At 39.5% G+C, this 27,379-nt stretch overlaps 2 protein-coding genes across 2 annotated transcripts in view; one reads left to right on the top strand and one right to left on the bottom strand.

Moving 5' to 3' along the window:
- The window catches only part of LOC144658090 (serine/threonine-protein kinase mTOR-like), a 59,441-nt gene that overhangs the window by 20,687 nt on the left and 11,375 nt on the right, over positions 1-27,379 (bottom strand). Inside the window, exons 8-41 of the mRNA XM_078518412.1 lie at positions 27,217-27,262; positions 19,572-19,705; positions 18,781-18,909; positions 18,424-18,491; positions 18,177-18,272; positions 17,724-17,807; positions 16,852-16,976; positions 16,482-16,593; positions 15,798-15,904; positions 15,315-15,413; positions 14,832-14,954; positions 14,575-14,652; positions 13,717-13,809; positions 13,485-13,525; positions 13,049-13,142; positions 12,558-12,684; positions 11,314-11,453; positions 10,579-10,635; positions 9,994-10,047; positions 9,771-9,857; positions 9,219-9,305; positions 8,993-9,073; positions 7,793-7,905; positions 7,078-7,270; positions 5,513-5,575; positions 4,953-5,102; positions 3,993-4,135; positions 3,030-3,189; positions 2,624-2,757; positions 1,803-1,881; positions 1,564-1,703; positions 844-944; positions 551-666; positions 11-88 (exon numbers count right to left, since the gene is read on the bottom strand). Coding sequence (XP_078374538.1) covers positions 11-88; positions 551-666; positions 844-944; positions 1,564-1,703; positions 1,803-1,881; positions 2,624-2,757; positions 3,030-3,189; positions 3,993-4,135; positions 4,953-5,102; positions 5,513-5,575; positions 7,078-7,270; positions 7,793-7,905; positions 8,993-9,073; positions 9,219-9,305; positions 9,771-9,857; positions 9,994-10,047; positions 10,579-10,635; positions 11,314-11,453; positions 12,558-12,684; positions 13,049-13,142; positions 13,485-13,525; positions 13,717-13,809; positions 14,575-14,652; positions 14,832-14,954; positions 15,315-15,413; positions 15,798-15,904; positions 16,482-16,593; positions 16,852-16,976; positions 17,724-17,807; positions 18,177-18,272; positions 18,424-18,491; positions 18,781-18,909; positions 19,572-19,705; positions 27,217-27,262 — 3,532 coding nt within the window. The remainder of the gene's footprint in view (positions 1-10; positions 89-550; positions 667-843; positions 945-1,563; positions 1,704-1,802; positions 1,882-2,623; positions 2,758-3,029; positions 3,190-3,992; positions 4,136-4,952; positions 5,103-5,512; positions 5,576-7,077; positions 7,271-7,792; positions 7,906-8,992; positions 9,074-9,218; positions 9,306-9,770; positions 9,858-9,993; positions 10,048-10,578; positions 10,636-11,313; positions 11,454-12,557; positions 12,685-13,048; positions 13,143-13,484; positions 13,526-13,716; positions 13,810-14,574; positions 14,653-14,831; positions 14,955-15,314; positions 15,414-15,797; positions 15,905-16,481; positions 16,594-16,851; positions 16,977-17,723; positions 17,808-18,176; positions 18,273-18,423; positions 18,492-18,780; positions 18,910-19,571; positions 19,706-27,216; positions 27,263-27,379) is intronic.
- LOC144658096 (uncharacterized) lies at positions 20,176-26,779 on the top strand. The gene is made up of 2 exons (XM_078518421.1): positions 20,176-20,575; positions 21,791-26,779. The coding sequence occupies exon 2, from the start codon at positions 21,821-21,823 to the stop codon at positions 26,489-26,491; it is 4,671 nt and encodes a 1,556-aa protein (XP_078374547.1). The 5' UTR covers positions 20,176-20,575; positions 21,791-21,820; the 3' UTR covers positions 26,492-26,779.

The following is a 27,379-nucleotide window of genomic DNA, read 5'->3' as shown; positions in this document are numbered from 1 at the left end:
ATAGTCATACCCCATAAGCTCGGTTGTAGCTCTCGCCAGCTCTAGCTGTTAATTCTGTGTCCAACACATCACGTGCTGCGTCTATGCACTGGAGAGAAAAAAAGAAAGCAAATGAACAGTAGAAATAATTATATTCATATTAGAAAAGCTACATGTCATTTTGTACAGACATGTATTTTTTTGTGAACACCTATGTCTTACCTTGAAGTCAAGGTATAGTCACTGGGAATTCAACGATTAATTAAAATCGATCACAATAAACTAGTAAGAGTAAATGTCAACTTGATGGGATGCTTATTTGCAAAACAAGATACACCTTATTCCAAAATCGCGGAAAATACATTATTCTTTCGTCTACATGGTAATTGGCGCTTATGGCCTCTTTTAAGGCCTAATATTCTTTTGAATTCTGTACATGCAATCGAGGCCAAAGAACAAAAGAATAATGCATTTTCCACCATTTTGGAATATGGGGTATAAATAGATCAAGAAAAGCCTACCGATTACTGCTACAACTGAAACACGTGTTAATTAGTCAAAAGGGACTTACAGCTTGAGCCTGTTGGAAGTGATTCTGATGCAAAGCCAGAGCTGCTCTGTAGAAGGCTCCTTCTTGAGTCTCACGAGGAATCATGCACGTGTACTCCTCCATACTGTCCCAGTTACCTACATGAACAACAACAACAGTTTAAGTTTAAATACAGGCTTGCAAAACCACCACTACCTTCCTCCCCCCTCGCATTGAATATAGCCTTACACAGTCCCCACGCAGCAGCAGCGGCCATTCTAGCCTCCCCTTCTCCTCCCCCCCCCCCCCCGTTCTCGCATTTAATACAGTCTTACCCAGTCCCCACGCAGCAGCAGCGGCCATTCTAGCCATCTGTTGTCTGATGTCATCACTCACTACCGGCCACTTATCAACAGCCACTTGGTGAAGCTCACCCCTGAAAACAATAGCAACAACTTGTTACATGTTACAATGTTAAGTTCTTTTATGGGAACGAAAATGGTACGGTCGAACCCCTAACAAGCGGCCACCCTTGGGGAAATGATAAGTGGTCGCTGAATAGTGGTTCGTCAGAAATTAGCATAAGGCGTGGTAGAAACATCACTTCATTGCCAGGAAATCAAAAGGTCATCACTTAGTAGTGCTGACAACGGCATCACGTCAAGACGAAAATAAGCGTGAGTTTGAATGTTCTAATCAGTTGTCATTTCAAATTTCGGACTCTTATCTGTCGTTAGGTTGTTGAAAACAAGGCCAAACTAGGTGCATTAAACTCTTGGTAGCCCCTTCACAGAGGTAGAAACAATAGACGAATAGTCAATGGGACGGTCGAAAGGTGTCATGAAGAAGTTCGAAGCTTTGAAATGGCCCGTTTATAACATTTGACATAAAGTGAAAATTAATAATGTGACGAGTCACATGAAACGTCATATACGCTAAATAAGAATGTCCTTTAGTTGTTTGAGTGTTGTTTGAAAAAATCTCCAACTCAAAATTGATTTTAAACACACACTCAAATTAAAACTAAAAAAAGAATCAAGTCACACGCTAGTTACCATTCTCCCAAAGCTTCAAGACATCTCATCCGCCCCAGAGCGAGGTTGATTTCTTCAGGCTTTTGAAGCATCTTCTTGTCGTAAGCTTCCAAAGCTTGTTCCCAGTCATGGAGTTTTTCATACCAGCGCTCCTTGATTTTCTAACAGACAACACATAAATAAAAATTTTAAGCAACCCGATTGTTACTCATAGGGTGACCTTTCAAATCTACTGTCTTTTATGGCTTATCAATGCTTACCACATCTGCGCCGTGATTCTTCATAGCATACACCAAGACACCATGAGCTGCCTGGGGTTGCTGTAGCTTGTTGTTAATGCTAACAGAAAGAAACAAGACAATTACAGTGAAATCCCAATTTCAAGAAACTACAAGGCAAACAACCGCCACCTGGTTAGCTCAGTTGGTAGAGCGCCGGACTGCTGTGCGGGAGGTCGTGGGTTCGAACCCCAGACCGGACCAACACTCAGGGTCTTAAAATAACTGAGGAGAATGTGCTGCCTTTGTAATTACATCTGCAAATGGTTAGACATTCTAGTCTTCTCGGAAAAGGACGATAAACCGTAGGTCCCGTCTCCTGTATCTTCAGTCTTATCACAGGGGACGTTAACGAACCCACACACTATTCGCAAAGAGTAGGGCACGAAGCTCCCGGTGTTGTGTAGAAAATTACAGTATGTGTACAGCGCATTTGAACATAGATATATGAAAAATGCGCTATATAAATTCATTATCATTATTATTATTAACAGTTGATTTAAGAAATCGGGAGTTCGGGTAATTGGGAGTAAAATATCAGTGTTCGACTTTGTGATACAAACCTAAGGAAATGGCGTTCGGTTCCAGTTACCAGGAGCTTCGAAAAATGAATGGTTTGAGAAATCGGGATTCTGCTGTATTTTAATCTCAACAAGACTGTGGCCCAACAAGCATTAGCAAAGTCAAGTTTTCACTCCAAACAGGCAGTTTGCAGTTTTGGCCAATTTTTGAACTCCAACCTTTACCTTGCAAATCTAGTCCAATCCAAGTCTAGTCCAATAATTCAAATTCTTATAACTGACCTGATGAGAGCCTCAAGAGTTTCGGTGGTTGGTCCTCTGTGAAATTCCTCCTCTTTGTAATGCAGGGCCTTCGCGTACGCTCGACATTTGGAAGCCTGCTCGCCTAACAGATCATTATTTAGAGGCAGTGCACCCTTAAATGTAAGAGAAGAGAGAAAGAGAAATATCGTTTATTATTAAAAAACTTTTACACTTGGCAGTCCTTAGACTGAATTACGTGTAAATGAATAAAAACTATATATATTACAAGAGTTCACACTACACACTTAGTCTGTCTTAGCCTAAGTCAAGCCAAGTCATCCTAAGTCTACATGTAAGTGCATAGTTTAACAATTATTTTTTTAATGCTTTCATCGATCTTCAATATACCCGAATCAGTAATATTAAGAAAGTCTTATTAAATCACCTTTTCTGTATGTTCCATAAACTCTGCAAGATTCAAAAGAGTCTGAGTAATCTCTGGGATCTGTGATTCCAAAGCCATCTCCAAATGTTTCACCAACTCATTCTGGAGCTCCTCGTGCAGCTCGGACCAACAAGACACGAAAGCGACATTGAAAAGATCCCTGAAAAGAAGTAAAGTAAAAGTGGTTAGACGGATAAAAAAATTACATTGTAATCTTAGCCAGTCCACAGAAGAGTGAAACTACTTCTCAATAAAATCTTAGTGATACAAAGTCCTTTCGCAGTATTCTGCCAACAGTCATATACGGCGTGTTAGCAATTAAATGAATTTTTTAGCCTGAAAAAAAAAAATAAAGGCTAAAACAAGATTTGAACACACTTTGTCATCTACTTCATAGGTGGGACATTAGGACCTACAGCTGATCTGCTCCCAATTTAACAACTCTTCATAGCACAGTTGGAAGAGCAACGCACCGGTATCGCGGAGGTCATGGGTTCAAATCCCGTTGTAGCCTTGAAATTTTGTTTCAGGCTAAAAATGCAATTGCTTAAATTGCTTACACACTGCGAGGATCATTTCATTCATTTCATCATTTATCCGCAGTTTACGTATACCGTAGAATTCCGGGTATAAGCCCTGGCTTATACAACTTCGTAAGGTGTTTTGGGTGGGCTTATAAACGGAGGGGCTTATATCCGGGAGGGCTTATAAGCGGAATGAAAAAAACGTTTCTAAAAGAGCCATGGGAGTGTTGATCGAAATACGTTTTAAGTTAGAAACGCATAATAAAGCAACATTTAGCCCTGTTCAGTACTGTCATCCGGCAGAGGGGGGCTTATATCCGGGAGCTTATAATCGGATGTATTTTTTTGTTTCCAAGAAGATGGGCCTATAACCGGGGGGCTTATAACCGGAATTTTACGGTATGTCTTTCATATAATATTCACTTTGTCATTCATTTACCTGGCAAGGGGAGGGTAAGTCTGTGCAGTTGCCCAGCATGATCGTAACGCAGGGGAGGGGGACTCTTTGAGAAGTTCTACACTCAGTCTTCTCAGCCATTCCATCCAGTCATCTTTAGACACGCATCTTGCCGCTCCCCAAGCCTACAAAGGAAAGTACAACTTTTAATATCCTTCAGTCTGGTTAGTTAAGACCATTTTAGTCGCCATGGCGACTAAAATTTTGGAGCTGGCGACTAAATTTTAATCAAGGTCGCCAGCCTGGTGACTAAAATTGAGAGGAATGATTGAAAGCATCAGCTTAATTTGGTGACTAAAATTTTTCACTGGCGACCAAATCTTGAGCAGGAAAAAAGTAAACTTGGAGGGTTGTGGTATCTCAAAAATGTTCTTTACACTTGTTAGAAACTAACTTTACATGTATACTTGCAGGGTATTCTTTTAATCCCGTCAATGGAAACGCAGCATTACAAATACGACGCAACGAATATTAGCAGTATACTTGCGGAAGTCTTATCTGGAGTTCACCGACGAATGTGCTCGAATTGTTTTACACAACGGTAATTTTTTAGTATTGAATGCTATCTGTAGCATACAAAGATCATCCATGAGGGTCCTGAAGGGGGGTACTGGTTTATAAATCCCATTTCCCAGCCCAAATTTTCCCCAAATCCCATTTCCTAGCCTCATGCCTATTGTTTTCCCGATTTTCCAAACCCCAGTCCCAGTTCTATTGTTTATTTGTTTTTAATTCCAAGTCCCAGTAACCCAAATCCCATTTTCCCAATGAAAATTCGCCCAAATCCCAGTTCTTATTTTACCCATTCAGGCCCCCCGTCAATCTTTCCCGAAAGAGAGGTTATCATTTTACTTAAAACAGAACACTTTAAACTTAAACAGCTTAATACTTTAGATAAACAAAAAAATAACCGCAAGGTTGATCTGGCGTGTAAAATATTACCCTTTGTAAACTATCTGCTTTGAATGTCAGCTTCTTAATGCTTGCAGCTTCAATGGCGGCATTAGTAGCAGAGTCATCTGCCAAGTTCCCTCGGCCAGCCTTTTGACGTCGTGCCAGCACTTCATTCTCCCAATCCAACAGAAAAGGGCTCTAAAAACACACATGTACACGGCATAAACTAACATCAGTCATTTAAGAAAACTACAACAAAAATTGGAAGCACCAGATTAGTACAGTGCTGGCCTGGGTGCAGTGCCGCTAGTACAAAGTCCTTGATTAATTTTTGACAACTTTTTGAGATAGTTTTTTTTTCAACTCGCTAATGGCTTTTGTTGGACAATGGCCTGGACAAAGACAGATTTATCAAGTTACATGTTCGCTCATCCGACAACTGCCAACAATGCCTCCCTTACTCCCTGCATTTTGATTGGCTAGTTTCTGAGAAACCATAATAAAGTTGTCAAAAATGCAAAAACGATGTCAAAACTTAATCCAAAACTTGCCAAGAGGCAATGGTACTACGCACCGAACTGTAATTTTCACAAACAACTTTGACCAACCTTTACAATTTTACAAATCAGAATGTCGTAACGTTGGTGCTGAATCCGATGTTTCACAATGACCTAAAAGTTCCAGGTAAAAAGAAGACTTCAGATTGTCATAAAGGTCTAGTCATAGGGTTTAGTCCTTGCGACTGACTAGTCGCACACGCAGTGCACATGAAACGGGGCCATAAGATTGTAACAAGTCACAGAGACAAGTCCTCTGTAGTGTTTACACAAAGGGACTAGTCACAGGGACCAGCCAGTGGTTAATTGGTTGATTTTTTTTGGTCGCAGGGACGAGTTGCACAAACAGTACACACGATCGGATAAGCAAAATCTCATGGGACTAGTCCCTGCGACTAGTCTCACAAATTCAAACCAGTTAAGCAGAATTCGTGGGACTAGTGGCAGGGACCAAAATTTTGTCACTGCGACTAGATTCCTTGACGAAAATGGGTAGTTCACACGAAGGGACTTATTCCCCAGGAAAAGTCCAAGAGACTTGTCACAGAGACTAGTTCCCTTGTTTGTGGCAACCTTAAAGTGCTATCCCTGAAGACCACTTATGACAAGGATTTCCACCAAGTAGGGCCAGCTTTTACCAATAGCTCTATTACATGGCTTAGAACTCCATAAAAGACATTAGTTCGTGGCTAGCCAGATGCATTGTACAGATGTCACCCGCACAAATTCCAACCCCTATTGACTTTCATTTTATTCTGCTTCAACCCAGAATCCAAGTTAAATTGTTCATCTTCATACAAAAATAACACATACACGTACAAAGTACAAGATGCAGCTTTAGAAGTCAGGATTGCCTTACTTAACACTATATGACGGACAACATTGATTAATAATAGGACTAAGTAAGCATTTAAGAATATGTAATTGCAGACAACATTTTATTAAAGAATGCGAACTGCAATAACACATTCTTTCACGCATGGACTACTCGAAATCTCCGTAGTAAATTGCAACGTTTACATTCTTGTGAACAAGATTCTACACTAGATAACAAGATAACAATTGACACTTGCATGTATGTTGAGAGAATCTGAAGGAGATACATGCACGATAATTGTATTTTATAGCATCAGGTAATAAATATAGAATAATGCATGGGTGCGCGGAGGTTTGAAACTTCCCTTCACATGTTCAGCTTAATATGAGTCGTTTGCTGCGCTCACTCATGAGATAGACCTATCAAGTTGAACACTCAAAGAGGAATTTCATATTTCTAAGCAACCACGTATAATATTTTGTTTAACAAAACCATTTTCCGAAGATTTAAGATGAGTATCCAAATATTATTTGAAGGTCATACGAACGTTTCCAAACATTTTTTCAAACATTTCTGAAGATTACCGAAGATTTCCGACGTTTGCTGAAAACGTCCGAGGAAGATCTAAAGATGTTTCGACTACACAGCAACAGTTTTAAGTCAAAAAGGTCAAGGATGGTATCATCACAGTAAAATTATTGAAATTTAACGTGTGTTCATTTACAGTTTTGAGGGCTTCCTGGAAATCCTTGTGAAACACTGCAGTTTATATAATTAAAGTAAAATTATAATGCAAAACCTTGTGGACAGTAGGGATGAAAGTAGAATACTGTTTTCCCAGCTGAAACACAAGAGAACACAGTGTATCCATGGCTGTGGTACGCAGATCGGGACACGAGTCCAAAGTCCTGATTACAGGGTGGATGATTCGTGATGCAAAGTCTGTGAGATCCAGCGACTCACTGAGACGATCCAGAGTCTCCAAGGCACACCTGGAATATCAACAACAAACAGCTACCGGTAAATAACCACAAACATTACATTAATTTTATGAAACAGAACAAACGAGAAGACAATTCCCTGGAGCTATCGTGGTTTAACTGTAACAGTTCATTATACATGTTAACAAATAATAAGAAAGTAATGGCTTTAAAACGTACAAAGAAAATGTGTGTATCTCTGTATGTAGTAGGTCTACCCCTAAACTATAGCTTATTGTAAAGCTCTCAGTGTCGTGGTTAGTTTCAGATATGTTGCATCTCACAATACATATCAGGAAAAAAAGTTTCAAAAGTTATAGGGGTAGTCAATCAAGTCACAAATAGAGCGAGGAACAATTTAATGTTTTCAAAATGCAAATCTTTCCATGGCAATTTTGGTGGCAAAAATTCAGATTAATCGGACAAATATTGGCCAAGTTACGGCATTATGTGCAAATGGCACTATCGGGGCTTAAAGAGTTAAATACTGAACTCAGTAAGAATTAAACTGTAAAAAAAAAGTATTTCACTAACTTTCTGACAGTGAGTGGGATATCAGATGAGTCAAAGAGTTTCACTACAGGTGGCACTAGAAGATGAAGGTAATCGTCCAGGCTGGAGCCAAACATTTGAAGAGCATTCAACAACTGTGAAATAAAGAAAATAAAGTATTCAATTGTCGCAAAGCCCACATATGGTCCGTGATTGTTATCCGTCATTCATACATAATAGATATCCTGCCATAAAGGTAGGTTGCCAGATTCGTTCGAAGTCTTGCAAAACATAACTACAATTGTTTTAGTAAATAATAAAGATGGTAAATTTCAAGCTCGGTGATAAATAGTGAGCTTGAAATAGTGAGCTTGAAATTTACCATCTTTATTATTTACTACACATTTGACATTGCTGATCCTAGCTGTATGCAGGACGCGTGTCATACAGTATATCAACCTAGTAAATGGCCCAGCTCACAACGAGTCTCTCGTAGCTCAGTTGGTTAGAGCGCCCAACCGGTATCTGGGAGGCCATGGGTTCGATTCCCGTCGGGGACTCAGATTTTTTCTTTGTCCCACGCTCGTGTCATGTTGAATAATTTCTTCACTATTTATCACCGAGCTTGAAATTTACCATCTTTATTATTTACTACACATTTGATGATTTCGACATTGCTGATCCTAGCTGTATGCAGGACGGGTGTCATATATCAACCTAGTAAATGGCCCAGCTCACAAGGAGTCTCTCTTAGCTCAGTTGGTTAGAGCGCCCAACCGGTATCTGGGAGGCCATGAGTTCGATTCCCGTCGGGGACTCAGATTTTTTCTTTGTCCCACGCTCGTGTCATGTTGAATAATTTCTTCACTGCAATTGTTTTAGATGTAAGGTAATTTTCGTTGACAGTTTCTTGAATAATTATCTTGCTTATTCTTCCGAAATATCGTATCATCGGCTAAGTATCAGGCAACATACCGCACGACTTCGCAGGATAATTTTAAAATAGCCGACGAATACTTACAGTATTTCAAACTAGTTATTGCAACCTTACAAAACGGCTAGAATAGTAGACATGACTGTTATTGCTATTGCGCCTCTGAAGCTGACAAAAATCACTGGAGTCTTTTCGCGCATCAGTAAAATAGATGTAATTTTCGTGGTTTGCAAGGTGCGACTTTCCAATTGGATTATGGAAGTTTGAACACTTAACAAAGGAGTACATAGGGGCTGGTGCTGACTGACCTTTGTTGTGACACTCCTTTGTGCGCTGTTGTCGTGCATGAACACCTTGAGTATCTGAGGTATGATTTGAGGCAGGTAGATCTACAGCAAGTCAAAACAGCACATAGTTATCATCAAAACAATCATATTTACAAGAGTCACTATCGTTATTACTGTTATGTATAACTGTAATTAATGCGATCAAATTGACTTGACTGTTACATCGCTAGACGTGTGGACAGTTTACCTTGAATTCTCCTCCTAAAGCTGTAACTATCTGCTCCACTAACAGAATAATAGTTGTCTGCATCGGACTGTTAAGAATCCAGTATTGCTGGAAACAGAAAGATTGGGGAAAAAACCTCGTCAATGATGTTTCATAAACATACAAAAAAACTGTAACTGTTGTAGTTCGTTTTATTATAAACCGCCCTTGGTATAATTTGGTATTTACCTTCGTTCTGGTTTATGGTTAAATATGGCAATGAAAATTGAACAGAGGAAAATACCAGATTGTAGCAAGTGAAAAATTGAATCTCAACATGTAATGTAACCACATAACTTACAGTGATCTGAAGTATATAATTATATTTTACTGTTGCACACAGGTACGTTAATACGTTGTAATCTGATATATATGCTACCTGTAGCATAGTTAGTAGAAATGCCAATATTCTGTGGCAAGTTATTACATGTAAGAGCAAGTCGTTCATGCTGGTTTTGCTTGCAAGGATACACGCCACCAGTGCCCAAAACAAAGCCAGTTGTAAACAACAATAAACTAACTATACGAACAAACCTTAATCAGGCCAAAAATTTCATCCAAGTAGTTCCTGATATGTTGCTTGACAATAGATATCAGTACGCCAAGTTGTTGAAGTACAAACTACAAATTAAAAGAATGAAAAAGTAGATTACTGATTTCTAGATTTCATAACAAAAATTAATGCTACATGCAAAAAGTTTACATCTAGGCAATTTAATTTTTTGAAGCTACTGACAGTAGAGTAAATTGCCAATACCTCTCTAAATGAAGAATCACAAGTTCTAATGACATTCATAAATGAAGGCATGATCTGAAAGATAAATAAAAACAATCAGGATAATAATGTACTATAATCAACCCCATGGTAATGTATCAACTTATCTTACTTGATGACAATTTGTACTCGAAACATCGTTGTGACAGACACTGATTTTTAAAATTCCCTGACTTTTTCACGACTTTTCCCTAATAAATATCAAGTTCCCCTTAACAAATAAATACAAAATGTCAGATAAAGTTGCGGCCTCTGGCCTTCACTTCCAAAAGAAAAACATCACTGAGATTACATTTTTTCTGTTAAGTCGGACGTGTCATGAGTTTAATTTTCCCTGACTTTCCTTCAATGTCTCAATTTCCCTGATTCAAAATAAAATTACCCGACCTTCAAGAATTTTTTTTTTCCTGACCATTTTCTGATCTGTGGTAACCCTGTGAAATACATGTATCTCTATGGCGTTATACATCTTGGCAGCAAATTTTAATACATGTAATCATTTTTTGTTTACTTGTTCCTCCCTAAAACTGGGTATTCTTGAACAAAATTCTGCTGAAAATTTAATACCTGAGAGAGGTATGTCACACATTTCATTCCTAAACTCTTGAAAATGAATGTCACAGCCTGAGAAAAACAAAAGGCATCAATATTAATTTACATAAATTAGTTGTTGAATAATATCCCCTTTTCCCTTCCTTGCACAAAATGTACATGATTAGGATACAGTCCACTTACATGTACATGTAAGTCACGAATGAATCATCAATATTACATCTCAAAATGATGTAAAATTAAACTCTCATTTGAAAAATTATCCACGCACTTCACTGTCGGTTGCATACTTGCACAGTCTTATTTGATTTCTTACTAGAGTCTTAACGTTTTTCATTTAACCTAAGTGCTGTCTTACAATGTCTGCCTATCATGAAAAAAGGAGCACATGTCATGTAGATGAGGCTTAAAATTTAGCCCGCTATTGGAGATTGTACATTCTTGTCCCCAGAGCCACTTGTCCCTCTTAGCTGGCAGAGCCTGTGCGTGAAGTGGCTCTGGGGACACACAATTTGATTGGATAGATTTTAACAAAAGAGAGTTTAAAATCTAGCCACTCAAATCAACTATTTAAAACTCTCATATAAACAAAGGGATTCTAAAACGGTTCATCTGGTTGGCTGTTCCTTTTGTTAAAATCCAGCCAAGCATGTGTCCCCAGAACCACTTGTTTCTCATGCACAGGTTCAGCTGGCTTAGAGGAACAAGCGGCTCTGGGACCAGAATGGAAATTGCAGAGCAAAATCACACCTGGATGACCATAGTATGATGACTGGAGAGGGAGGAGTCCCTGACTATCCTCATCAGTGCTGATACAGCCACAGCAGGGTAGAACTCTTCTAACTGAATGCTTCCCATTGTCACTAACATTTCACTTGTGTTTGTATCAGCTGTGAATAAAAATTGTTAAAAATATTAGCCAAGCCAGCAAGAAAGGTAAACCTGATTGTATTGTTAGGGTGAGTTCCTTTAGGATGATTTGGATCAGGATCAATGATACAAGTTCTGCTTCAGTGGAACAGATGAAGCCATGTGGACAAGGATTCATCGGTTCATTCTCGTCCCCATAGCCCTTTCGTTTCTCTTAGCCGGCTGGGCCTTGGCATGAGGAAACAGAGGGCTCTGGGGACACAGGATTTCCAGTCCTAGATTCTAGGACTTCCGGTCTTCATGTATGCAGTCATGACGTTTCAAAAGAATGTATGAGAGAGTTGTTACGTTTTCGACTTCCGTTCAGGAATTCTTTGTTCCAAACAGCCAATCAAAAAAATTCGAATTAATTCAAAAATCCTATGTCCCCAGAGCCCTCCGTTTTCTCGTGCCAAGCCGGCTAAGAGAAACGAAAGGGCTATGGGGACGAGAATGTCATCGGTTACCCTGATGCACTAGGATCTGAGTGATCTAGTATCATTGATCTTGATCTGGAACATCCCAAAGGAACCCACTCTTAATTGCTGCAACTTTGTCAGTGTCATAAGAAATACATTTTCATGCCCATAACCCCTCTTGTTTTCCTTAGCGAGCAGGGCCTTGGCACAAGAAATGAAGGGCTCTGTTCAAAGACAAACAATTTCTAGTCCTAGATTCTAGGACTTTTGGTGTTTACATGTATGTATGCAGTCACGATTTTTTAAAAGAATGTACGAGAGTCATGGCATTTTTTACTTTGGTCCAATTAAAAAAAAATGAACTTTTTCAAATACATCAACTCTCACTATAACAGACACCTTTGGGACCACGATTTGGTGTCCATAATAGAGAAAGTCTGTAATAGTGGGAGTTATTTTCAGTAATTCTTATTTGCTGGGACTTCAACTCCTGTCCGTAATAAGGGCGTGTCCGAAATAACGAGGTGTCCGCAAGGTGGGAGTTGACGGTATTCTTTGTCTCCAGATTGCTTCATTTCTCATGCCAAGGCTTTGCTGGCTAAGAGAAGTGATAAAAGCCATTGGAGTGAGAATGTAAGAAATATTTCTAGAAAACATCTGAAGTACCTGCTTCACTGTCAGTCATGTCCTTACTAATGGCAGCAGAGTCACCATCCACTAACACGCCTCCTGTTTGATTGAGTTTGTGCTTATAAGGATCAAGTGCCCCAAGGAGCCCAAGCACTCTGATGGCCTATATAAGATCACACAACAAACACTTACAGTAGTTCTGTAACCTAGATAATAATAAATAAAATTTTCATAGGAAGTGATAGAAGGTATAACTGTACATGTAAAGTTGTTTACACTTGTTTCTGTAGCATGTTAACTTTACAAAATGCAATAATGCAACAAAATGACACTGCGCGCCTGAGTGGATGCCTGGAGTCTGATGTAGTTCTGGATGAACAAAGCATTGGGCCTTCGGCAATATTCTTAAAATCAACATGATTGTTATACATGTAATAATTAAGGTAAATACTTAATTATAGTAAATACTGTATTTTCTTTATGTTTACAAAGTTAATGTATTTTTAAATAAAAAAAAATCATGTTACCTCTCTTCTTATCCCAGGTGCTTGTTCTGTCTTGAGGAAATTCAACAAGACTTCCAAAAGGTTAGGGTATTTCCTGTATGGTTCTACAACATATCTACAAAATAGAGAATAACAGGCTTGTACAATCTTAGTTGTATTTATGGTCATCTTAAGATGGATTGGAATGTTGCTTGATAAAAGGAGGGTTGCTTGATAAAATCACCTTATCCAAGGCATTATTAGATCTGGCAGCCTGTTACAAGTTTTCTGTTAATTGGGATGTGGTGGAGGTTACTCCCTCACTCTAAACCCCTTGCTATTTTTTCCACTAGTTGTTCTATGCGCTAATCCTGTATTTGCTAAACTAAAGGAATAGATGCCTGGAACATGCTATAAATTTTCATATCTTTTACTTTTAGTCAGTAAATGGCCATTGCTACAGGCTGAGAGGACTTACCCTGTACTTTCAACAAGTTGTCCAAGAGTCCACAATGCAATCTGTTGGTCAAGCACACATTACAATGTATTCACACTAATATCAATGTGCAAGATGATATATGTAACATATACACAGTTATGTACAGTTCATACATATACTGTAGTGAACATTTTAAAAGAACAGCATTAACGAAGCAAAAATTAATGGGCTGACAAATGCTGACTTAATTATACTGAATTACAAATTTTACCTCTCTCTTTGCAATCAGTGATGCATCCTGAAGCATGTCAAGAATTATGGGACAAAGCTCATTCAGCCATTTACTCATTTCTGTTCCACTGACCTGTTTATATTAAGTAATGGCAAGATTGTAAAGTTACATGTAGGTTTTAAATATTCTTCAAGAATTTTTACAATTTTTATACCATACATGTATTCATCCGTTGGGTGAATTAGGATTTATAAAATGCCTGATATACATCATACAAGTACATTTTGTATGTACTAATGGATTTCCTTAGTAATATTGCTATTTTACAGGCAAAGGTAAAGTCTGTGTTTGACCCTAGTGGCCTGTCAGGCGGGAGCTTATCCCAGGTTTTGTAGCATGAAGCAACTAGGAGTATTTCTAACCCCCTGGATGGGATGCTAGTCCATCACAGGGTTACCCCCCAGTATTAGATCGCCAGTACCTGTTTATACACCTGGGTAAAGAGAGGCACTATGAGAGTGAAGTGTCTTGGCCAAGAACACAATACAGAGCTCCGGCCAGGGCTCGAAGCCAGACCGTTCAATCTGGAGTCCTGGGGCCCGTTTCTCGAAAGCCCCGAAAACTTAACGGGCCCGTAAAGCCATAGCAAAATCTCAAACCCTTTGATTAAAGAGCTGTTTAATTCCATGAAATTTTTAATATCAAAGGAGGTTTCCTTCATACAAAGTTTCAGGCTTATACAATTCTCTGTTTTCAAAACACAGATAATTTAAAATGGCTTTACGGGCCCGTTAAGTTTTCGGGGCTTTCGAGAAACGGGCCCCAGTGCACTAAACATTTGGCCACTACGCCTCCCACTTATAAGCTTATTATTATTGAATAAAAGCTAGTCTTTACCTGAGCATGTTCTCCAATTGCAGCCAGCACACTGATAACTACATTGGGATCTTGGTCTCTTAACTTTGGAATCAGTGCCTGTGGAAATGATGATGGTGATGATGACAATGATGATGATGATTTATTGGTAACATTTCTACATTGTAGCTCTTCATTAACCAAATTTAAATATAAACTACATCTAAAATACAACGATGAATGTAAAGTACATTAATGACAGGTGCTTAAAACACTCGGGTACAAGAACATGTTCAGACCTTTAGGATTGGTTCCATGTAAGGCCTAATAAGTCGTGGTGCATTGGACACCAAGTGTCCCAGCATACGAGCACTCTGTTCCTTGTTACGACCCACTCCACTGTATTCCAGCTCAGTCAGTATCTATAGAAAGTAAGTAAAAATTTCTGCCTTACTGAAGTCCTAACAGATCAAGCCCAATTGTGCACTTAGGTTGTAAATTAAATAGTACAATCACTTACTAAATAATTAAGAAAAGAGCCAGTTAGTAATCATTACAATCGAACAGATTGTCCATCAACTCCAGCATGCATGTTTAACAAGAAAGGCCATTTCTTGGAACTGAACAATTTGTTTTCAATAACCATCAATACTTTAGCCATAAGAACGTTTCATAATATTTATTGCCAACAGTTAAGTTACTCATTGTCTACAGCTCCTGTAGTCCCAATTAAGGATTTGACACTTCTAGGTACTAGGTTTAGAAGTACATGTTCATTGTACCTGAATAAGAGTTTTTCTCAATGACGGCATGATGTAGGCAGGATTCAAGCTGCTAAGTCTGCCAATTGTACAGATAGCAAGCTCGCGAATCTCAAATTCCTGAAAAAAACGATATGCAAGTGTGTTACAATAAACTTTCATTTCTAGGAACTGGGAGCAACACCAAATTAATATTAATAACAGTGTGGAAAGTCTAAAAAAAATTTTATAATTTATTAATCGGAGAGCATACTAAAACTGCAATTTTATGTACATGTTAACATAAACTATGATCGAGGTACAAAGTTAAAAGTCATCTTCAAATTTCTTTTGGGAAAAATATAAAAAGAGGATAATTATTATCATTTTTCCACAGTTATTTAAAAAAGTTTGCTGTGCAGAGTTTTAAAAGATCTACACGTACAATGCCATCCTGCTATTCATTAAAATTCACTGATTATTGATTAATTATCATGATAAATCAATCAATCATTCAATTCTTACCTCATCATTAAGGGCCACAAACAAAGCTGATAAATTCTCTGCCTGAGCCAAGTGAGCATCAAATCTCTCATCCAGTGAAGACAACACACAGAAACGAATGTCTGAGTCTGTGGTGAGAATCAAGAACAACATAATCTCATCATAATTTGATTTAGAGCAACCCACGCTTTAAATTATGTTGAAGCTGTTGTGAAACTACTACTAACTGGCAGTACACTCTGCTGTGAAAACACAAAGCTTGGTCACATATATCAGACACAGCATACACTGTAAGCATCAGGGGCGGATCCAGGATTTCAAAAGGGGGGGTGGATGGCAGACCATTAGGGCCTAACCCTAACCCTAACCCTAACCCTAAGTGGCGGCAGACGGCGAAACGTGGTGTAACAACAACCAGACATGAGCGAGAGCTAATTTTTCTTTCTTTATTTATTTTCTATTTCAAATAAAGTGACATTTCGAATTTTTTTTTACTGAAAAATGAGGGGTGGATATCCACCCTATCCACCCCCCTGTATCCGCCCCTGAGCATACATGTACCATGAACTTTCTGCCTGATTCATTATTTTGACTTTGCTACCCTTGTTACAGTACAGTATTGGTGGCTTACTCAGTAATAATAAGTTTAACCACTTTACAATTCAGGACTCCTAACAATTTGTGTATACATGTAATAAATTGTACCTGGATCAGTGATTCCAACCATAAGCATTTTTGACAACACCTCAGATACAACCTGCGTCGAACTGGCACTGATTGAGACATGATGGAGTGCGGCATTGGGAACTACCATAGGCTGTGCACAGAGAATGATAATCCAAATAACCAACTAACTATCACATCAATAATTTGTGCATGTAAATGTACATGTAAAAAGACAATTTTTTTACATCTGACAGTCTGTCACTTCAATTTCTAACTATCCTTTGCTACCCTCAGTTTATCCTTCTGTCCTTTTATCAGGAGTGTTTTCAAACAGATTGACATTACAAGTATTTTCCTCACCCCATCTTGCCACAATCACATTAAAGAGAACACTTCATTTTTCACATACATGAAGAGATGGTGACAGAAGTCTAGAGCAGGTTCTAACTGCTTCCATGCGGATATCCTTGTGTTCACTTGCCAGAAAAGTATCAGCACAATGACGAACGAGGTTTCCATGAGCCAGTAGATGTCCTGTATGGTTAGATTAATAAACAATCATTTATCTGTATGCATCCCATAGAAGGTCATGAAAATTATGAATGGGTGGGAGGTCCCAAACAACTTACTCATAATGCCAGATGTGGTCAAAAAATATATAAAAGGAAAGTATGGAACTTAACTGGAATTTCCAGAGGGGTGGGGAATCAAACCAAAAAACCTTAAATGTAGGAGGATTATGGATATTTTGGAACAAAACAATGCATTTTTTATTTTATTTTACTACACTGTAAGTGACTTACACATCATTCATACTTAGACTGAAGTTACTTTGAACAGTCTAAGTATGAATGATGACTGTGTAAGGGAGAGTTGGAGGGTGTGTCAAGAGAATAGTTGGAGGATTGCAGAAACAGAAAATTAATAAAGTTTAATAGGGCTGTTTATTTAATGATAATTTAAATTAATTTACAAGAATAATTCATTTTGATAAACAAAGACTTAGAACTACATGTAGACAAAAGAATTGATTGAAAGGTTATTTAGAAAAATTCCTAATATTTAATATTTTCATCTCAACAACAGTACATGTTGTCTATTGTTTGACGTACATGAATATTGTACATGCACTCATACGGCTTGTATAAGATTTAATGCACATACACTGTATTTATAACAACTACTATTTTATGGAAACCAGGCTTGTCATTACAGCCTGTGCCACCAAAGGAAAAGCCACAGTTTTAAACATTCCTCTTGCACAGTGTTACAGTCTATCACCTTCAAAATCAAATGTTCCCAGCGTCCTCAAAGCTAATACAGTGCTTGTCACATCCAGAGACTCAAACAGGGCATGAGAAGAAGCTGCAAATAAAATAAAAAAGTTAGTGTATGTGTAATTAAATATGCATTATTAATACTGATGTACAAATACAATGCGGCTTTGGGTTTCGGCTCGTGGAAGGAGGCAGCGGTGGCTGCCCGCGACCGTGCAGCATGGCGGAGGAGGATGTCTGGCCCTCTGCCCACTTAGGGCTTTGGACATAAGTCAAAGTAAGTCACAAATACAATGCAACAAAAAGTGCAACAAAAATGTTGCAACTAATAAAATGCATTAATGAATTTCTTTTAAATCCTTGCAACATGTGCATTGCAACTTGTGCATTATAAAGATAAGTGAGAATAAAGCCAACTAAAATTAATATTTATTACTGGAATAGTAATGCAAATCACCTGATGGAGTGAGGGTGGGAGTGGCACTTCTGGGTGCACCAGGATGACGGGATGGCTTGTTCATCAGGATCATGGACAACATTTTGAGGAGGCCATCTGCAAATTGAGAGCAAGACAGATCACTGACTGTGATGTACTGAATGATCTTTTACATCAGTGTAAAGTGTTACAAGTCTGGTAATACAACAATATTCATAACATTATTTTAAAAATAATATTAATAAATGATTTCAATTATTATTATTACCTTGAATACTCTTTTTAAGTTGAGGTACTTGGTGAGCTAAATCGTGTAGGCATGCTGTAAGGGCTGGACTGCAATGAACAATAAATATATATTCTGATAATTGATAACATTGTTTGTTCTGATGATAAGGTATATGCGCACGTGCGGAGTGTGCACATGTGAATTCCTAACCTGTCAACATCATTCTGTACACACATACAGATATGCACATTTAAATTATTTTGTAACCTTTCAGGCCAGGCTGGCAACATTATAAAATTATTATAATCAAGAACAGATTCCTTATACTGCAGACTTGTCAATGTGGTCAAACAGAGTATAACAAAATAATTATTAATTTAAACAAAATGAGGATACCTCAAACCGACTGACAGCATTGGCTCTAACAACTCTTTAACTTCTTTGGAAATTTTTGGCCCAATAGCTCTGGACATCATAGCAACACACGCAAAAACCATTGGATCAACTGTCACTGCCTTCTGACGCCTGAAACAGAAAGAATGAGTTGGGATGAATTGAGAGGAACAAGTTCAGTCACATAACGTTTAGTCCAATTTTACAGAAAATGTACAACCAACGCAATCTTGTTAAAAGAATTTAAGGTGGACCTTCACAAGACTCTCCTGTAAAAGATCTTGTTTGAAATACAGTGTACATTCAAAGCTCTTTACAAAGGGGCTGAGCTAAGGAGTATTTCTTCTCCTCCTGGATGGGATGCTAGTCCCTTGCAGAGTTACCCCATGCAGTAAATTGGTCAGGTCCCATTTATATACCTGGGTGAAAAGAGGCACTATGAGAGCAAAGTGTCTTGCTCAAGAAAACAACCCAGTGACTCCGGCCAGGTCTCAAACCCAGACCACTTAATCCGGAGTTCAGCACACTTACCATTAGGCTACCATGCCTCCCATCTGTATTATTATAGAGGTAGAGTTTAATACAAATGTACATGTATATGAGTTCTGGCTGCTCTTAGTTAAACCACTAAGTGAAACCATCAATAATATAGCTCAGGGTGTCTGTATATATTATGGTGTTCCAAAGAAAGGGTTCGACTGTACTGTGCAAGAAAAAGAGATGTATACAAAATAAAATTTTGCTATGTACAGTAGAACACAAAGATTACTTTGAGCTTGGATATTTATACTTACTTGTGCCCAAGATCCTTCATAGGAAATAGAACTTTTACTTGTTCAAACACAGGCCCCCTGTGCTTCTCAACATCTTGTCGCACAGCAATAGCTATCAATCCAACAGCCTTGAAGGCAGAAGATCGCTCTCTTTCCTGAAAATAGTAAATAAAAAATACTTTTCATTTATTATATGACACAAAGCATACATGTACACTGTACATAATTTACATCCAATGTTTCATGTCCACTAAATAAATGTTAAGGTTTGAGTCTTCAATGTAGTGTGGCTCATACTGCTGGTGGTTAACTGCAGATTCTGTCGATTGAATGACTAGGTGTATTTATTCTTTCTACTGGAAGGGATGCTACATGTAGTCCCCTGCACCCCCCCCCCCCCACACACACACACACACACACACACACACACACACACACACACACCTTCCAACATTAATTTACTGGTACTCATTTATAAACCTGCTTAGACTGGGCCACTGTTAGAGTAAAGTGTCTTGCCCAAGAACACAACACAGTGACCCCAGGCAGGGCTCGAACCTGTACTGCTCAATGCAGATCAGTCCAATGCACTAACCACAAGCCCTCCATGCCTCTCTTAGTCCATGAGCCAGACCACCTACTGGTACCATGTGGAGGGACCAGACGCTACCTGGTTTTTATTAATACCTGTTGTATGTAGAACCCAAAAAACTTTGATGGACCTGTCCTCTTTGTAGCTAAGCAACATTAAACGTAGGCTTTTATATCACCTGGAGAGTGAAAATCCAAGATGGCGGCCATGAAATGTATTTCTTATCAAAATGCCTATAATTCCCTAACATTCACAACTGTTGAATAAAATATGTAAACTAATGCTATTCCGTTTGGGAATTATGTTAAAATGTCTGCATTTATCCCATTCGTTCGCATAAAAAAGCAAATAACAACGAAAGTATATTTTGTGATGTCTTACATGACGTGTATCCTTGGAATCCAAGATGGCGGAATGTTGAGAGGCCAGAACTGTAAGTATATCTGTCTATTATGGCATTTTAAGCAAATTTATCATGTTTAAATGCCTTTTGACGAGTTTCTAAGATAAGAAAACCTTAAAAGCAGTAATATTTGAAGTGCTATAGCCAAAATAGTACTTAGAAAGGTTATCGATGTCAAACTGTACGAACTTACAGGTACCATAGTGGTGAACCTAGTGATCAAGTTGACTTATAATTACATTGTTACAGGCAATAATTATGGTTGGCAGATTGGGCAACTCGATTTACTTGTTCAGCTATACGTTCAGTGTAATTCATAATTCTAGGCTAGCAACATTTCATAGAAAACTAATGAAATACCTTATTACATGAAATTTTCGCGACACGTTAATTTCGCGATTTTGAGGTGCGCATATTTCGCGACACTTAAATTTCGCGATTTTGCGAAAATTTTGTATTTTGAATCACTTTAATTTCGCGTTTTTGAGTAAGAAACAATTAATATTTCTTTGGCAGTATTATTTAACATGCCCTTGAATTAAATTAAACGACTTCATCAAAGGAACAATAACGTCAAAATTAACAAAAACGCAAGGGCGGGACTAAATCTCGGCAATAGCAACAACAGAGCAGTCCGATCCTCACAATGTCTACAAGTAGGTCATGCTTGTACGTGCATGAGTTATTGTTCTTGAGTCAATTGACGACAAAATCCATTTAGATTGATAATTCCTTCCTTCAGTGGTACTAGACTTATTCTTTCTTGATTATTGACATATGGCTGTAGAGCCTTTTCCTATACTGCCCCGAAACTATGGAACAGTTTACCGGACAACTTAAGACTATGTGCCTCTCTAGAGGAATTCAAGCAAAAACTTAAAACACTCTTGTTTAAACGGGCCTATGATTTATAGTTTATCATTATTATTTTTCCGTTTTGTTTACATGTGTAAATTATGGTCATTTATTGTTAAATTTTTTATCTGTTATTATTGTAAAGCGCTACGGATTTTTATTAGATGTAGCGCTCTATAAATTCATATTATTATTATTATTATTATTATTATTATTATAATGTGAGTCACTTAATTTTCGCCTCATGTTATGTTCGCGACACTTATTGTTCGCGTCACTTTAATTTCGCGATTTTTTTGGAATCGCGAAATTCGCGAAATTAACGTGTCGCGAAAATTTCATGTAATAAGGTAGTTAAATGACGCAATTTTCTCTTTCTTCAACGTTCAGTCATGTGCGTGCTTGTGACAGTAACGGCAAATGTCGTCTCCGGATTCAGATGGGAGGCCTTCAAAGAGGGCACGTGTTGACACTGACTTTACAACCTGTGTAATATGCTCTGTGAAAGCTCCACGCATAGAACTAGTAACACCAAAAGATCAGTCATCATGGGTCACCCTTCGAAAAGCAGCAGAAATGCACAAATTCGAACCCATCCTACAACTGCCGACCAGCAATGAAGCTGTTCCTGCTGTTTATTACCATCGAGAATGTAGGAGTGCCTTTACGCACAAGAAGACGCTGAACAGCTTACAATCAAAGATTGCCAATACCGTGACCGAAGACCCTCGTGATGAACAGCTATCTTCTTCTAAGAGAGCTTCCAGCAGTTCCCGGGTGTATCAAAAGATATGTATTTTCTGTGACAAAGGCAACAAATACATAAAACGATCACACTCCAGGGAGCCACTTATTCAAGCAAGTGAACTTCGTGCAGATGAAAAAGTTAGAGCTGTGGCCACTGCCAAGAGGGATAGCAAGATATTAACAGTGACGTCTCGAGAATTGGTTGCTGCGGAGGCTCATTATCACAAGACTTGCTACCGCGATTACACACGAGAATACTATAAACCCAGCGACAATCTGGATAAAGGAAAAGATGGGGACAGGATGTATGCAGATGCTGAAGACGATGCCTACCAGATGCTCTTTGCTAACATAAGGGAAGAATTGTTTTCGAATCCCCGGGTTTTGCCTATGGTGGATTTGACAGGCCAGCTAGTTCTGTACATGAAAGCGCATGGTGTTGAAGACGTACAAGCCAGTACTAAGAAGCACATCCGCCGTAAATTGGAGGGAGAATTTGGGGAAAGTCTGTTGATTTTTCCTGACGACAATGGAAAACTCCTTATAATTCCTGATAACCTAAAGATCACTACTTTGGCAGCTGAGCAAATGAGAATGAAAGGAGAGCTAAAGTCCATGAAAGAAGGTAAATCAGATCCATTACAACTGGTCAAGAAGACAGCATTATACGTCAGAGACGAGTTGAAGAAATCCCAAGATGAAGCACACCTTGGATGGCCTCCTGAACCACATGAGTTGGATAAGGATTATCTACCTTTAACGCCCCTCCTGACAGCATTCCTGCAGACCCTTGTGGCAGGTGACACAGAGAAGCCTATGACGTCCCGTGTGAATAGGTTTATCTACTCCGTTTCCCAAGACTGCATGTTTGCAGTAAGCGGAGGGTCGTGTACTACAGCCAAGCACATCCTGCTTCCCTGGGCTGTAAAAACACTCACTGGAAACGTGGAAGTGATTAAGCTGTTAAACCGGCTTGGCCATGGCGTGTCATATTCAAAACTGGAGGAAATAGAAACTGCACTGTGTATGAAAAAGATTGAAAGTGATGAGCAAATGGGTGTTATGTTGCCATCAAACATCTATCCTGGTGTGCCTACAACATTGGCGTTTGACAACATTGACCGACTGGAGGAAACTCTCAGTGGAGGTGGAACATCTCACCGTGTAAATGGCATCGTGGTTCAGCCAATGGTACACACAGTTGAAGCACCAACACCTGCTACGACAATGCCAAAGCAAAAGAAAAGAAGCATCGAACAAGCACAGTTTCTTTTGCCAAGTTTTAACGCTGGTGAGCGTGTTGGCCCGCCAGAAATAAAACTGCTACCAGTTGATTCTAGCGATGCCATCAAAACAGCGAACATGAAGAACTTTACTTGGTGTATGGCAAGACAAATTAACACCACTGAGCAGAACATTAGTGGGTGGACTGGTTTTAACATCATGACGAGAGATAAAACTCCTGTCAACCAGGACACAGTAGGTTACCTTCCAACTATTAACGCACCAGCGACAGCAATGAGCACAGTGAATGAAGTGTTAAACCAAGCTCTCAAGATCAAAGAATCTCTTCATCTAAAGGACATTGTGTGTGTTTTCGACCAAGCCATGTATGCAAAGGCAGCAGAAATCACCTGGAAACACCCAGACAAGTTCCAACCAATTGTACTGAGAATGGGCGCGTTTCACACAATTTGCAACTTCCTGGCGGTTATTGGAAAGCGTTTCCTTGATGCAGGACTACGGGATCTGGCTGTTGAGTCCGAAGTCATCACAGAAGGTTCTGTAGATCGAGTTTTGAATGGCCAGCAGTACAACCGAGGGATACGCCTTCACAAGCTTGTATTTGAGGCGCTTCAGAGACTAGCTTGGAAAGGTTTCCTTAAGTGGTTTGAAGGGAAACAAGCTTCCCCTGGAGAGTTACAGTCCTTGTTGGATGACACGCGAGCACTGATTGTCAACGTTAATCGGCAGGAAAACCTAGATGCGGTTCTCAACAGTCCGCGGTTTGCCTATTTGTTTGATCTCTATCAGGATTATCTTTCTTTCCTGAGAACTGAGGCAGGGCATTTGGCACAATTTTGGATGTCGTACATGGACATGGTTGAGACACTTCTGCATTTGATTAGATCTTCAAGAGAAGGCAACTGGATGCTCCATCTGTATGCCATCCGTGCTGTTCTCCCGTGGTGTTTTGCTTACGACAGAGTGAATTACAGTCGTTACCTCTCCGTTTACTACACTGAGATGACCCGACTTTCAATTGATCATCCAGATGTCCATGTCCAGCTTGAGAATGGAGGATTTTCTGTACAGTTGGGCACACAGAATCCCTTTGGCCGGATACCAGTTGACCAAACCATTGAAGAAACAGTCAACAAGGACACACAAACTGCCGGAGGAACCAAAGGATTCAGCCTCAAGCCAGCTGCATTGAGCCGCTATTACCTTACAGCAGAGCACAGAAGCACTTGCTTGAAACAAATACGGGAACTGACTGATATCAGGCCACCTGGCATCAGCCATCACGACTTAGAATCATCTCGTATTCGAAAGGATGAAGCAGCTGTTCAATCCATTCTTGATTTGATGGAAAATGAATGGATAAATCCATTTAGCGGTGAGCCGACCGAGCTGATTAGCCTTTCAACAGCTACTGTTGCCCCAGCTGATGTTGCAACGGATCTTCTCACAGCAAAGCAAGTTGGCGAAACAGCGTACAAGCACTTCCAAGATGACCGAGTTGAAAGCAGAAAGAAGCCCTTTCATGATCCACTACCCAAGCAGAAGTTGAAAACATTTTCTGATATGAACAAACCGAAAGTGGCCAAAGGCACTACTAAGGAGGCTATTCTCAAAGCTGACCACAAGTTATTTGGCCACATGGTACTCATTGCTACCAGCAGAAAGTTGGACATGAGTTCAGTTCTGGCTCACCCACTTGGGCCATTACCATGGTCACTTGGAAACTGTGATGGCACCCTTAAGAAAACAAGCAAGGCCACCTTAGCACGACAGCTGGAGAAAAATGTTTCCTTGGCAGAAGTCATTCCTCGACCATCAGCCTGTGTGATCGATGGGATGAGTCTTGTACAGAAAGCCCACGGAGAGAACAAAACTTTCGGTGAACTTTCAGAGGCTCTTTTCGTGTCTGCATTACGTGCTGGGTCAGAAAGCTACCGAGTGGATGTGGTATTTGATGTTTACAAAGACGAGTCCATAAAGAATGCTGAACGTGTCAATCGTGGGTCAGACAGTGGTCTTCTCTTTGGCAAAATCGTTGCTGGCCACAAAGTCAAGCAGTGGAGGCGTCTTCTGTCGTCATCAAAAAGTAAAACCAACTTGATCAAGTTCCTAGCACAGGACTGGCAGAAGCAAGCATTGAGATCAAAGCTCCACGACAAAGTCATGTATATCACGTGTGAAAATACATGCTTCAAGCTGACGAGTGACACTTCAAGTGAAGTTCCCGCTTTGTCCACTACACAAGAGGAGGCAGACACGCGCATGTTACTCCACGCAAACCATGCAGCAGAAGATTCCAGTTCCGTCATCATCGCATCAGAAGATACGGATGTCCTTATCATTTGCCTCTCGGTTGCTCCTACATTTGGCTGCCATTTGTTCATCAAGTGCGGCACCCAAAACAGAGAGAGATTCGTTGATGTTCTGAAGGTTGCTGCTGCTGTTGGTCACAACATGTGTAGTGCACTTCCCGGAATGCATGCATTCACTGGGTGTGATACTGTGAGTGCTTTCGGAGGAAAAGGCAAAATCAGTGCCTTGAAGCTGGTACAGAAGAACAGAAAGTACCAAGATGCATTTAGCCAACTGGGAAAGGACTGGTCGATGTCAAGTACACTCTTCAGTGTGCTCCAAGAGTTTACCTGTAAATTGTATGCAAACCGATGTCCATCTAATACCGTGAATGACCTACGGTACCAGCTGTTTAGAGCCAAGAAGGGAGAGATCGAATCAGGGCAACTACCACCATGTCAAGATTGCCTGTTCATGCACAGCCTACGTGCGAACTACCAGGCTGGAGTGTGGCGCCGTGCTCTTGAAACGTGTCCTAGAATTCCTAATCCAATTGGTCATGGATGGTGTAATGAAGATGGCAACCTTGCAATTTGCTGGATGACCGGATCACCTGCCCCAGATGTCGTCATAGAGTTTCTTTCTTGCAAGTGCACCTCAGTATGCAAGCTGCCAAATTGCCAGTGCCTAGCCAATGGTCTGAAGTGTACCACTACCTGTAGGCTGCAGGACTGCAACAATTGGCAAGATGAGAATTTAGAAGGGCAAGAGTCTGATTCCGAAGATAGCTCAGGCGATGAGGATTAACTTTGTTATGCTGCCAGCTAGTAGTCTATGTTTATCAAGTGAGGTGTAACAAATTTGATACAAAGTTTCTGAAGCCTACTCATGCTCAAGGTAGATCTTTCATATTCAGTGCTTTCAAAGGTTTTGTATAGTATATGTTCTTGACACTAGAAGGAAGGACACACAGGAAGAACACATGCATAACAGTCCTTTTCGGTGTTCAATACGATAGATACAATGTACCAGCATAGTTAAAAAGTGAATTCAGGATCGGAAAATCTGAAGGTCAATAAATGGTGCACAAAGTTATTAGGCCTTGGCTTTTTACTGACAATTTGGTTGCCATGGAAACGATTGTTACCGCACCCTTAATAAATCTAAAGATAATGTTTAAATCTTCGTTATAGTATGATCAAGGAAATGTAAGGGTTATAGATTTGTTTGTTACGAAGTCACAACACTATGTAATTGGTGCCGGCTCTTTCTTCCCTTCTGCTAGTCCTTGCTCTAGAGGGTGGTGAAATTATTGCCGAATTAACCCCTCAGCTACATCCCATTCAAGTCCATCAATGTTTTTTAACATCCATGGATATGTGTCTTTCCAAAAATGAATAAGGCGTTTGGTCCCTCAAAGTGGTACCAAAATGTAAAATTTTGAGGTCTGGCTCATGGACTATCTTCACACCCACCAATATTCAAAAAAGAATTAAGCAAATTTATGCACACTTAGTATACATGTAACTTACTCTTTTAAGGGCAAAACAAAGATACTCCATGGTTTCCTTTAAGTATCTATTACAAAAAAAAAATAAAAAAATTGCCAAAAATTATAAAGATTGCCTACTCAAGACCACATATGTGACCCTCCACGGGAAAACAGGTAAAATGGTGATGACACGGGCACGCTAA

Source organism: Oculina patagonica, chromosome 6, assembly GCF_052425735.1.
Source record: "Oculina patagonica isolate OP01 chromosome 6, crgOcupat, whole genome shotgun sequence".
In the NCBI taxonomy this organism is placed as follows: Eukaryota; Metazoa; Cnidaria; class Anthozoa; order Scleractinia; family Oculinidae; genus Oculina; species Oculina patagonica.
This window is presented reverse-complemented; position numbering and strand designations above follow the sequence as displayed.